The 14,026-nt window shown below is 45.7% G+C and overlaps 1 protein-coding gene across 1 annotated transcript in view; it reads left to right on the top strand.

Moving 5' to 3' along the window:
- Positions 1–12,903, top strand: part of sox4a (SRY-box transcription factor 4a) — a 122,109-nt gene extending 109,206 nt beyond the window's left edge. Inside the window, exons 5-6 of the mRNA XM_077548328.1 lie at positions 7,307–7,505; positions 9,469–12,903. Coding sequence (XP_077404454.1) covers positions 9,845–10,951 — 1,107 coding nt within the window. The 5' untranslated portion in view covers positions 7,307–7,505; positions 9,469–9,844 and the 3' untranslated portion in view covers positions 10,952–12,903. The remainder of the gene's footprint in view (positions 1–7,306; positions 7,506–9,468) is intronic.
- The last annotated feature ends 1,123 nt before the right edge of the window (positions 12,904–14,026 follow it).

Here is a 14,026-nt window from a genome sequence, read left to right on the forward strand (position 1 = left end):
TGAACCGAGAGGTCGAGCGGCTCGCAATAAATCAGGAAGGGCTTTAGAGGAGAAAACGAAATTAACCCTGTACGGCTCGGGCGACCTTCCATTTTTCCCAATCTATGTGTCAGTTGCTGACCCTACCAGGTTACGTTGACCCGGGTAGATTTGACCAAACCTTCTAATATGCTTTGCCTCTTTTTTTTTTTTCTTTTTTTTACTCCCCGGGGTTTACTGATGTTCACCTGGGGATAAAGGAGACATTGTTAGTGTGACTGAGCTGTGTTGCATTAGAGACTGACTTCCACCGCCACACGGCGTCCCCGGAGAGCCGCGCTCCCGTTAGTCTGATCTATCTGCCTCGCTATTGGAATTGATCCTCGTTTAGTGTCGTTGGGGAGTAATGATCGCACGCGGCGAGGTAGACACACCGCAGGAATGAACACGGCTATTCTAAGCACGCGCGTATGTCCTCGTGATGGCTGGAGCACAAACTGTTCCCTTTCTGCCGCACTGCAGAGCTTCTGGAAAGCAGAAGAGTGCGAGCGAGCGAGCGAGGGCGGCGGACACCGACTCCCTGCGCCAACCTTCCTCCTCTGCCTCCTTCGATTTTTTTGGGGATTTTTTTTTTTTAATGCAGACGGATAAGTCGGCATGCCGGAGACGACTAATCCTCCGACAGTGAGAGACGATTCGGGTGGTATGATGCCGATCATAGGAAATTGACGGGGGAGGGAGGATGAGCGAGGGAGGGGAGGCGTGTAAGGTGAGGACTGAGAGGAGTCAATTCAAAAGGGGATTTAAGGTTATATATTTTGTAACGCTCGCTCTTGTCTCGCAGTTAATTTGATCACCCTCGCAAATCTCTGCGTCCTTCGTCGTCATTCTCTCTCTCTCTCTCTCTCTCTCCCCCTCTCTCGTCGCCGTCCCTCACTCTCCTCCGCTCTTTGCTCGTCTGGCGGTGGCTGATGTAGGTCAGTGCGTCTGGAGCCTGTCTGGAGCTGCAGAGGGGTCTCCGAGCTCCACGGCTGAGCCTCATCGACCCCCGCTAGCGGCTGGGCGAGCTGAGGACACCGCTCGCTCCCTGGGCTACGTGAGGACAGACGCGCCATTCCCCTGACCTGACTTGCCCGGAGGATGCTATGCTTGTAGAAGGGGAGGAGGAAGGGGGAGTCGGGGAGAGGGGGGGGGGGGTGCAAGGTTATATCGGGGTTGTCTGTATATTCCAAAGCTTAGTCAGCGTATGTCGTTTGCATGTGGATCTAAATTTTCAAAAAAAGAAAGGAGTAGACAAAAGGTAAAAAAATCAGCGAGGGAGATTAAGCGATGCAGTCCTTGCTGATATGCAGTAATAGAATGTTTTTTTTTGGGGGGGGGGGTCATGCAGTCATCCCCCCCCTCCTCCTGTACATTCTGTCAGCATCTTTCTCCCCTCAGTGCCTAACTTCTTCCTGATTCTCTGTCTCTTCCCAGACATCGATTCTCCGCCAAAATCAAAGCGACCCCGCAAATTCTTCGCTCCGATCCGTCCCGAACAGGCGAAAAAAAACCAAATAACTCTTCTCTTCTGTTTTTGATGTTATATCCATCCATATGCTACTCCATGCAGCTTTTGTTCCAGCCGGATCCAACTCCAAGCGGTGTCTTCTCTCCAAGCGATCCAAAGTATCCGCAGTGCATCCGTCCATCGTATGTCGACCGTCCGCTTGATGGCAGCGACCGCGTCGGTCTCGAAAATTTGCAAAAGAACAAAATGCGGCGTTGACGACTTGTGCATGCGCCGAAATCGCTCTCCTTCCTTTCCCCCCTCCTTCGTCTGTGCTCCCACTCCGTGCTCCTTCCCAGTCCTCTGGCTTTTTATACAATGCAAAAAAAAAAAGATTGTTGTATCAGAGTGTCTGAAAGTGCTGTGAGACTGCTGGAGTGGATGGTTGTGTGTCAGTGTGAGTGCGTGTGTGTGTGTGTGTGTGTGTGTGTGTGTCTGCCCTCCTGATTTGACTCTGGTCGACTGGTACTTGACTGACTCTGCCTTGCCTTGCGTTGAGGGCGAGTTTGTGCGTCTCTTTGCGTATGTGCGCACACGGGCAAGTTTTATGGGTGTGACCGTGGCAGTCAACTGACTGGACTCGCTGGACTTATTTGGCCCTTTGACGTACGGGAATAGAAATTTTAGAGCCTTCCAATAGCGCCTCCCACTTTGTTACTAACAAAGACTTTATTGAACATTTGGATCCACAGTGGATATCGGAAGTGAACAGACCACTCTTGTCACTTTCTGAGGACTTGTGAGTTAATCATTACTTTTCCTCATAAGGAATATGAAGTCAGTTGAGAAAAAAAAAAAACAGATCAGGTAGGGGAGGGGTTAGCCCATCTGACTCACAGTCCAGCATCCTTCCACACAGATCTTAGGTTCATTTGAAGACTCAAAATCATCCATAGGTGAGAATGTTAAGGGAGAGGTTCGTTGTCTCAATATGTCTTGCGATTTGCTGACAAATCAGTTTAGGGCTGGTATGGGCAAACTCGGTCCTCGAGGGCCGGACTCCTGCAGGTTTTGGAGGTTTCCCTTGTTGGAAAACGATCCTTGTTGTCCGCGTGTTCGTAATGTTGATTTTCAGAATCGGACTTGAGATCGGTGAACAGTTCCTTCGAAGGATTTATTTTCAGAAATTTCTGAGACACACACACATGGGGAATGATAATGGTTTTGGAGGTTTCCCTTGTTGGAAAACGATCCTTGTTGTCCGCGTGTTCGTAATGTTGATTTTCAGAATCGGACTTGAGATCGGTGAACAGTTCCTTCGAAGGATTTATTTTCAGAAATTTCTGAGACACACACACATGGGGAATGATAATGGTTTTGGAGGTTTCCCTTGTTGGAAAACGATCCTTGTTGTCCGCGTGTTCGTAATGTTGATTTTCAGAATCGGACTTGAGATCGGTGAACAGTTCCTTCGAAGGATTTATTTTCAGAAATTTCTGAGACACACACATGGGAAATGATAATGGTTTTGGAGGTTTCCCTTGTTGGAAAACGATCCTTGTTGTCCGCGTGTTCGTAATGTTGATTTTCAGAATCGGACTTGAGATCGGTGAACAGTTCCTTCGAAGGATTTATTTTCAGAAATTTCTGAGACACACACATGGGGAATGATAATGGTTTTGGAGGTTTCCCTTGTTGGAAAACGATCCTTGTTGTCCGCGTGTTCGTAATGTTGATTTTCTGAATCGGACTTGAGATCGGTGAACAGTTCCTTCGAAGGATTTATTTTCAGAAATTTCTGAGACACACACACATGGGGAATGATAATGGCGTTTGGTTGTCCTTTCTGCGTGTCTCAGAAATTTCTGAAAATAAATCCTTCGAAGGACCTGTTCACCGATCTCAAGTCCGATTCTGAAAATCAACATTACGAACACGCATGAAAACAAGGATCGTTTTCCAACACCCTCTTCCAACAAAAGCTGATTCCAATCAACAGGATCGTTATCAGCTTATGCAGAGCTTGCTGATGATCTGGTCATTTATCAGCTGTGTTGGAGAAGAGAAAACATCCAAATCCTGCAGGGCTCAGGCCCTCGAGGACCGAGTGTGCCCAGCCCTGGTCTAGGGTGTACCCCACCTCTCACCCAAAGTCAACTAAGATGGGATCTAGCTCACCTGCGACCCTAGTGAGGACTAATGCAGTCAAAGATGGATGGTCAATGAAAAATGCCGTCTTTCGGACAGTTTGAGGCTTCCTAAACGTGGCACTCCTCGCCTCTGAAATAGGATTCTGGTCTGAACTGTAAGATTAGGCCTCTTTGTCACACATAATTAGATAGGTGACCTGAGCTAGGCCATTATATATATAATCACTGTGCGCTTTTTACTTGCCTATACTTGGCACAGTTATTATGAGAATCCAGTTAAGACAGTGGATTTGCACGTTGTTAACTCATTCACTGCCATTGACGGTTGTAGACGTCAAATATTTATTTGAACTATTTCTATTAGTTTAACATTTTTTCCACTTTTATTAACAAGAGTATGAAAACCTAGAATTTTTTTTATTGTACATTTAGAACAGATATAAAATTTGTGATTAATCGTAATTAAAAATGTGATCACCTGACGCTCCTAATTTTTTAATAATCTTTTCTTTTCTTTTTTTTTAATCGCGTCAGGCGATGAATTTTTTTTTATTGTAATAAATCGCATGACTTCAATAGTTAACCCACGATTAATCATAAATTTTATATCTGTTCTAAATGTACAATTAAAACATTTCTAGGTTTTCATACTCTTGTTAACAAAAGTGGGAAAAAATGTTAAACTAATAGAAATAGTTAAAATGAATTTTTGACGTCTATAGCCGTCAATGGCAGTGAATGAGTTAACGTGGGCTGGGCGAAGTTGCCTTGCTGATGCGAAAGCGGCCATTTTGGCCTAGTGCGGACCGTCTTCCACATCTGGCAGAAAAGGACCCACTGTCATTTGTTCCATCTTTCTCATAAGGATAAACAGACAGGCAAAGGTTTCTATATAACTTTACAGAACTCAGATATTCTTTAATTTGAGTCCTTTTAAAGGCGAAAGTCCTTTCAGCAGAACAAGTCCTAAAGTCTTAGGGCTGCATGAGGCGACCACTATCATGCTTCTATTTGTCTCAATTCTCCCCAAATCATTTGGGAGATATGTTGTGGTCTGATAACAACCAAGGATGATCTTTTTGACCACTTCCAAGGAGATGCTTAGTATTCCTTTTATTTCCTTATTTCCGCCCTTCTCCGAATTCTAATTTGAATAACGTGTTTGCATAATATGAGGTCAAACTAGTTCAACTTGTACAAGCGCACACACTCAACAAAACCACACCACACTGTAATAAAAGCGAGGCCAAATGTAAGAAAAACCTACAAAAGAAAAGCTTTGGTCCAGTATGGCCCAATGTAAAATAAAAAGTTAGTATTATGTAAGGGCTGGCAGCATTAGGTGGGTGCAATGGAGCGATAGCCACCTGCGCCGTCTGACACATCCACACAAAAACACTCAAGGGACAAAGTGACCCAAGCATGAGTCACAAAGAGAAAAACGTGCGCGTATGCAAATCGCTGCTTCGTCTTCACTTTCTCTATTTGACTGCAGGGTGGACGGGACTTCCCGCTGGTTTATAAAACTTCCAATCCTTGGCAAGTCTCCAATTCAGTTAGGGCTGGACGCAATCTCACACACACACACGTACAGGCACATTTACACTGGGAGGCGTGCACACAAAGGCCTCGTTGTGTTTGACCCGCGGATGACGAGCAGGCAGGTCAAACTGGCGCGTCATTCCGAGGCAGCTGAAAAGGCCGGCGAGAGCGTTGTAATGAATACCTCTGTTTGACTGCACCGGGAAGAAAAAGCGCACTTCAGCCTCGCTCGCGTTGTCTTTTTGAGCCCATCGGCCACAGGCTTTGGGATCATAAATCTGTCTGTGGAGAAACGGGGTTACGCACACACACACACACACTGTCACATGACTGCATTTGGCTCGAGGGCTATACACTAACTTACAGCGCTAAAGATTTTATTATGAAGTTCTAAAGTGTGGATGTTTCTAACTAACTGTTGTTAAAATAAAATAAACTTTAATAGGCATTAATGAGCAACTGTGATGTCATTTAATGTTGATTTTCAGAATCGGACTTGAGATCGGTGAACAGTTCCTTCGAAGGATTTATTTTCAGAAATTTCTGAGACACACACATGGGGAATGATAATGGTTTTGGAGGTTTCCCTTGTTGGAAAACGATCCTTGTTGTCCGCGTGTTCGTAATGTTGATTTTCTGAATCGGACTTGAGATCGGTGAACAGTTCCTTCGAAGGATTTATTTTCAGAAATTTCTGAGACACACACACATGGGGAATGATAATGGCGTTTGGTTGTCCTTTCTGCGTGTCTCAGAAATTTCTGAAAATAAATCCTTCGAAGGAACTGTTCACCGATCTCAAGTCCGAGATACGTGCGCGTATATTTTCAGTAACAAAATGGCCGCCCCCTGAGATGGATAAAAACGGGTCGATTTTACTGCTTTATTCATATTCCGCAAACACAATATTAATTAGAACACCTGAGATAGTATTGTTTCTAATATCTGCCACTCGCACAAAAGTTTAGCCGTATTGGGATTCCGGGTGAATATTCATGATGAACCTGAAAGGCACGAGAACCGTAACAGTTCAAGTTAATTTGACCTTTTTTTTTTCTTTTTTTTTTAACTCTTCAGTGCACATGTTAAAAAATGGATCCAGCGTCCAAATTTGACATTTTTAAGCAAATTTAGTGAAAATGCCCAAAACAAGCACATGATTGATGCCCATTTCCATTTGTTATTATTTTTGCAAATATTGAAATTTGAGGCGACTGCGCCATGAGATGAGGTCATATGAGAGCGTCTGTGCCACAAGACATTTAGCTGACTGACAACAAAAGTGACATGAATGGGCTTTTCCATCCAAATGTTTTTTTTTTTAAGCGAATTTAGTCAAAATGCACAAAACGAACATGCAACTCACCCTACTTTATAGTCCGCCACCATTTTTTACATTTAACATATCCAGTCAAAACGTGCAGCATGGAATCGGGTCCTGTCATGTCTTCTCATAGTCTTCAGGTTGTTCAGAATGTTTTGCATTTCCTGTTATTCTTCCATCCAGCCATCCAAATGTCTCCAACCTTTTTGTGATAGATCTTTTCAACCTTTTCCCACCAACTTTGCCATGCAAACCCATAATATGGCATAATATTCAAAAGTGCGCATTATGTTACAGTGGCTTACAACGATATTGCCAGCCCAGTTAAAATGGATCTTTGTCATTTTTAGCCGTCAATGGCAGTGAATGAGTTCAATACATTTTACAAATAACTTTTTTTTTGGGGTTTGTACTTGTTCTAAAAACTTTGACAACTCCTGATTTAAATGAATCCTGGAATTTCACCACAAAGCCCAATACATGTCCCTGTTTGTGAGCAGTGTTTGTGGCCGATGCATGCAAAATGAATTGCCACTTATAAGTGGTTGCGTTCTGCTGAACCTAACAAGTAAATAGTTCTTGTAAAAGAACAAATAAGTCATTCAAAAATCCTTATCCCAAAATGTCATCTTACTTTTAATACCCAGAAGTATAAGATGACAACAACAGCAGTCTCAGAAAAGCATCCACAACCGCTTTTAATACCAGCATGCACCGCAACCCGGCGCCGAACGCTCTTTTTTTTTTTTTTTTTTTTTATGAAGTCATTGTTGAAGTCTCCTTCTCCCGCTGCACTCTCTCATCATGACACTATCCCTGCAGGCGTCAACACAGCCCAGACAAAAGTGTTGGTGTATTTGGGGTAAACACACGGATCCTTGCGGCTGTGATGAAGATGATGCGGCGATAGGCCGGCGTGACGGCGTTTCACATCGCGCCGCCCGAGCGGGGGACGTCTGCCGGTGACATAGTGGAAACTCCCCCTGACGGCTGCGGCTCACACAGCCAGATAAGATTACAGGTAGACCCGCTTTACCTGTTGGAGCACATGTGGGTGTTTGCTAGCCTTGTGCGTCGGGTTCCCGGAGGAGGACTGTACACACTCGGCTCACAAATGTGAGTGCTTGTAATGTTTGGATTGAAGAATGAGCTCATTATTATTCGCATTGTTAGCCTGAAAACACATTTGCCCCAAGTCATTTTTTCATTAATTTTTAATTACTATTTTTTTTTTTCTTTCGTGTCCGTGTAGAGTCTCAGTCATCCGGGTCATCGTGAATCGAGGCAACTAGATTATGGTTTATTTTTTCTTGTTTTCCAAAAATCCCCCAAATAACTTGGGCAATTATGCTATTAGGCTAACGACGAGCACAAATGCAATAAGAAGCGCACATGATTTTTCAAATAAACTGTCGCACCGTGGTTTATGTTGGGGGCTCGAGACACAAATGGATAACATTTGAGTAATTCACGCCCACCCAAAAAGGTTTATAATTGCTAATAGATGTTGTGAGATGACACCAAAGCACTGTTTAGCTTCTCAACTCGGTTAGCTCCAAGATTCCACATGCACAGAAGGTGTGTTTTTCAGCAGATAAAATATTCCAAATTTGCAAGGATTCACTGTAATGAAGTTATGATTATGAACAGGTAAAAAAATAACCCAACTTTGGGTCAAAAATGGGCCAATCCTCTACTTGGGTACCCAAGTTTGAGTCAGATCCTTTACTTGGGTAAAAAAAAATTGGGTCATTTTATTTCAAACAACCCAGAAATTTGGGTCAAATTGACCCATAAAGTGGATCGGTCCTTTTTTTTTAAAAAAATTTTTTATCCATAATTGAGTTACTTTTGACCCAACTGTTTTTAAATTTAAAATGTTCCATATACATAAATGGTTGTTTGTTATATGTGCCCTGTGATTGGCTGGCAACCAGTCTAGGGTGTGCGCCTCTGGGATTGGCCAGTTCACGATCCAATCAATGACAAGCGCTGTTGAAAAAGGATGGGTAAAGATAAAATGTTTAAAAAATCAAATTAGAATAAGGTGGATATATTTGATCAATAAAGTTGTAGTTTTGTGTGAAAATCCATACTTCCGTTTTCCACCATGATTTAATTCTTCTAAAATAACTTTGAAAAACACTAACATGATGTTAACAGACACTGCGTAATAAAAAACTAAAAACATGTATATGCTTATAAATGCATTTATTTTTGCAAGGCAATGCTACCAAGTTCCCTGCACATCCCAGTCAACCACCGCCGAGCATGACATCATCTCTGTTTTAATGACAGGCAGCTCTGTATATATAGCACTACTGTACACGCACACACATTCGTGCGCGGTGTACACACTCCATCAGCTCCCTTTGGCTCTAGCCTGACATCTAGCGTCACCGACTGTAACGTGATCCTACATGGCATGAACATGTGAACAGAATGGAGCTGGAGGGCTGAGATGGGTGAACAATCACTGTTTTTTTTTTTAGTTCTTTAATGTGCTATTTAGATGCGCCGAAACATGTTTTGGTGTTCTCGACTACGGGTTAAAGCAATTCAAAGTGTAAATACAGATTCTTGTTTGCAGTGATGTTATGTTATGCGAGAGGCTGTGATGCATAATAGAGGCTGTGAATTTGTTGGTGGGTTGGTCTCCCCCTTCATCCCACTTTTCATTGCCTCACTATTGCACATTTTTATTTGGGGAAGAAAAAAAAAAAAAAGCCCGCTGAGCTTCAATAAATACACTAAGTTTGTCTCCCTTCTACAGTCTGACAGGAATGAGGTCAGACACACCGATCCTCATTGCACATTATTATTATTATTATTGCCCGTGTCTTTTTTTTTTTTTCGCCCAGCCAATCGGAGGGCGGGGGGCGTGGTCCGAGTGAATAAGCGGAGGATGGAGACGGGCGCCGATTGGCCGCCGCGCCTCGCCGAGAAGCGATAAAAGCGCGCGGCGCTCCTTGTTGTGTTTACAGTAACGTTGACAGAACGCGCAGGAAAACGGGGAGACTATGAGAAAGCGCAGCTGCTCCATTCAACCACATGGTTCCTCAACCGCACACACAAGCCGCGCTGCTGACGTCCACTTGAGGGACTTGCACTGGTGCCGTCCACAGCGACGCGTCCTCAGTCCAGTGGGTCGAGTTTTCAGCCGCACGGGCAGTTGAAAAGTTGACTTCGCGTCGTTTTTCTCTCTCCATATTTTTTTAGTCAATTCAGCCCAAAAGGTTCCGAGCTGAGACTGAAGAGAGACTTGGGAACTTTTTTTGTTGTTGTTGTCGCGAGGCTCTAGTTTATCAAGCGGAGTGATAGGAACAAGCGGTGGGTCTTTTTACGCACTTTGGAGTGAGGATGGTGCAGCAGCAACAGCACATGAGCGCTCACGCTCTTTCCCCAGCCGGCGACTCCACGGACAGCGGAGAGATGGACCTGGAGATGGACGCGTCTCCCGCCCCGGTCGAGCGGAGCGACCTGGCCTGGTGCAAAACCCCCACGGGCCACATCAAGAGACCCATGAACGCCTTCATGGTGTGGTCGCAGATCGAAAGGAGAAAGATCATGGAGCAGTCTCCGGACATGCACAACGCGGAGATCTCCAAGCGGCTGGGCAAGCGGTGGAAGCTGCTCAAAGACGCCGATAAGATCCCCTTCATCCGGGAGGCGGAGCGGCTCCGGCTCAAGCACATGGCCGACTACCCCGACTACAAGTACCGGCCCAGGAAGAAGGTCAAATCCGCCGGCAGCGGGGCGAGCAAGCAGCAGGCGGATCGCGGGGAGAAGAGCTCGGAGCGCAGCAAAGCCAAAAGAAGCCCCGCGGCCAAAGCGGCGAGCCGGGCGCACAAGCACGCAGCCGGCAAGTCCACCAGCAGCCCCCCGAGTCTGGACGGCGCGTCCCCCAGCGGCGACCACCAGACCCTCTTCAAATCCAGGTCAGTGTCTGGGGCCAGACAGATCCCCGACAAGCGCGCCGCGGGAGAGGCGAGGCGCAGCTTCACCTTCGCGGGGGCAGGGAGCCTCGAGAGCGGACCTCCCTCCGTGGGAGTCCCGGCCAGTCCCACCCTGAGCAGCTCGGCCGAGTCCAGCGACCCGCTGAGCTTGTACGAGGAGCAGAGCCCCGGGGCCAGCGAGTCGTCCCCCACCGCGCGCCTCAGGTACTCCCGCGCGTCCTCCCCCACGCCTTCCGCCTCGCACTCTTCGTCGGTCTCCTCATCCTCATCGGATGAGGAGTTTGAAGACGAGCGGATCGACTTGAACCCGAGCCCCGGTTATGAGAGCATGTCTCTGGGCGGCATGGGCTTCTCCGACGCCGAGCTGGACCGGGACTTGGACTGGAGCTTCGGGGAGTGCGGCGCCGGCTCCCACTTTGACTTCCCAGACTACTGCACCCGGGAGGTGAGCGAGATGATCTCAGGAGACTGGCTGGAGTCCACCATCTCCAACCTGGTGTTCACCTACTGAAACCTGCAGCCGAGCCGAGCCGAGGAGAACCGCGACGAAACCCTCCCGAGTTTTGAACTCTTTGACCCCCCCTCACCCCTCTCGTCCCTCCCGGAGCCATTTTCACGGAATCGAGTGGAAAGAGGAGACAGTGCGTGTGCGCGCTACTCACAGACGGGAGCGCGCAGGCGCGGGGGAGAGAACAAAAAATGCTTAGTTTGCATTTGGACACAGAGGAGGAGTGAATGTAAGCAGAAAGAAGTGAAAGTGACTTCTAAATTCATCCCCAAGAGGATGAGAAGGACAAACTGAACATTAGCGTTAGGGGGAAAGAGACACTTCAGGTGTTGTTGTTTTTTTTTTTGTCCCTCCGCCCCCAAAAGTAGTTCCAGTATCAACACGCATGCTCTCCTGAATGAGGAGGATTTAGCTGTTGTTAAATGTTCATTGCTGCGTAATGACGCAACGCGTAAGACCTTCGGTTGGACACAATTCACGATCACCAGCTTCTCTTTCAACGGCAGGACTTTAAAAAAAAAAATAAAATCTGACTCCAGAAAACCTTTCTCAGCTTTCTTAAAACACTCAGTGCACAATTCAGGACCAACGCCCCCCCTCCCCTCCCCTCCCCTCCCCATCCCAGTCTGCATCATTTCTGCCTAGTGCTTCAAGTTTCTAGTTCCTCTGTGTCAAGATGACTTTTTTTATATTGATGTATTTATACCGGCCAAATTTTTTTATACATAGAAGTATTGTTCTCGTACAGGTCTCGTTTGTGTGTGTGTGCGTGTGTGTGTGTGCACATACACTTGTCTGTATCCAGCGCGGAAGGGCTAGAAGTGTCTCTTATTTAAAAGTGTGTGACCTCTCTCACTTTTTGAGTGCGTCATGATTTTTTTACTTGTATTTTTGTACAAAATCTATGGAAAGTCAAGGAGGGTGGGGGGGGGGGGTGCGATGCAGGGGGCGGGGCTGCGAATGGGTAGCCTCCAACATTGTTTGTTTGGATCTACATTTCCAGGAGAGAAAAAAAAAAGGGGGGGCTGGGCGGGCTGGGTTGGCACAATCTGACCTCACACCGTGTTTACAGTATTTACCCACATGCTTCTTAATGGCACAGTGACTCCAGTTTCACCAGCCAAGTAAACAAAACACCACTGGAGGCTCCCATGCTGAGTGGTGACTGTCTTACTCCAGTACACATCTTAAACTTGTAAGGACTGAAAGATCCCAGCGTGTCACTGTTTAGATAGAGCTAATACCTCTGTGTGCTTTTCTTCTCATTCTTCTTCTTGTTTCATACTTTGCCAGATAAGTTTTATTTGAACCACTGGATGGAATTTTGAATTTCACTCTCATTCCACTTTGCCTAGACTTTGGAGGGAAGAAGGGTGTACGAAGTGCTTCATTCTGTTCTCGCGCAAACCGCATCCAAAATAGTATTTAACATTTCTGTACCTGTTGGCTAAGTATAGCAAAAGGCTAATTGTTTTTCCTATATTATGGCATGGCAAATAGCATTTGTATTTCAGATTCAGGTATATGTAGCTATAGCTGTTGTGTTTAAGATTTTTAAAAGAATAATAACATGAAGATATTTATGTAAACTGACTGTACTATAAGCAAAGATTGTGTGTTTTTATGTATGATGATCAACGACAGGCACTAGGACAGCCATCCTTGGACACGTTGAAGATGATTGTGGTCCGAGAGTTTCTCTTTTTTTCCGAGACATTTTTCTATTTTTGTTTTGTTTAGTTTTTTTGTTTTTTTCATTTGTGCAATATGCTGTGTATGACCATGTTGTGTCCAATCATGCCAATATTGTTTTGTTGTTTATTACAAGAAAAAAAAAAACAGCCAATGTTTTGGGTCAATCACTGCCTCTCAGACCTCTGTACAGATTGTTGTTTTTATTTGTATTTTTTTTCCTCAGTGAAGGAAATAAAATCAGCTGGAACTGAAAAGTGCAACATGCCTGCTCTTGAATTCTTTTAAGCTACATCGCAACAAATGTAAGGAATAGGTCCTTTATATATATATATTTAAAAAAAAAAGGTATATTTTGGCATAATACAGCCATCTTACGTTGCCATCCACTAAGGCTGAGGTTGATTTCTCTGCAGCGTTTTAACATTATTTTCCGCCTCTACGACGAAAATGTATTTGAGAAGCGCTACATGTGCATTTCATTGCTAAGAAAAATACTTTAAATGTTCTCTTGTAAGGTATATTTCTGGGTGCTACTTAGAGCCATCTGCATCATGTCAAAACAATCAAAGTTGAAAGTAAGGGGACAACATCGCTACGGAATGTAAACCTAACCTCTTTGAGTCCAAATATCTGAACGGTCGATGCAGACGGTGAAGTTAGCTCTTTGCGAGGCTCTCATGACTCTATACAGGGTTTCTAGCGTAAAACATACGAAATCAATAAAATACCAGAAGTTGCCAGTAAAAGGGGCGACGTAAAATGGCTGCCCTCTGGCCACAAGGGTCCTATTGACAGTCTGTTCATATAGAAGTCCGTGGTGCCCTCGGACTACCAGGGCTGGACTAGCCATCTGGCGTATAGGACAGATGCCCGTTGGGTCGGCGTCTTTTGGAGCCGAAGCAGTACTTTTTAAAACGGGCAGCAAACTGAACCAACACCAGTGGCAGAACTATGCCGGGTCGGGCTGGGCCAGGGCCGGTTTCTTTTATTTTTTTCTGGTGCCAGCCCAGCCCAGCCCAGCCCTGTTGACTACGCATGCGCGTTTGCTGCGCCGGGCCGTATCAGACTTTGAATCAATAGCCGGCCGGCAAAATCGATAGGAGTGGTCTCATTCACCCTCTCCCGTCTCGTACTACACGTGCAGAAAACGTGGCTGCCATGGTAACACTGTATCCAAGAGAGAGGCTGCGGTCCTCTCGGGACCAGCGTGCCATTGTGTGTGTGTGTGTGTGTGTGTGTGTGTGTGTGTGTAATAAGGGACACAGACTGATCCATGGGTGGGGGGTGGGGGCAGGCAGACATTTCTGCAAGGCATGACTGGAATAAAGGAGGAGAATGAGGTGAGTGTGTGCACCGAGGGAGGTAGGGGGGGGGGGGGAGGGG

Source organism: Vanacampus margaritifer, chromosome 17 (assembly GCF_051991255.1).
Source record: "Vanacampus margaritifer isolate UIUO_Vmar chromosome 17, RoL_Vmar_1.0, whole genome shotgun sequence".
NCBI classification, from domain to species: Eukaryota; Metazoa; Chordata; class Actinopteri; order Syngnathiformes; family Syngnathidae; genus Vanacampus; species Vanacampus margaritifer.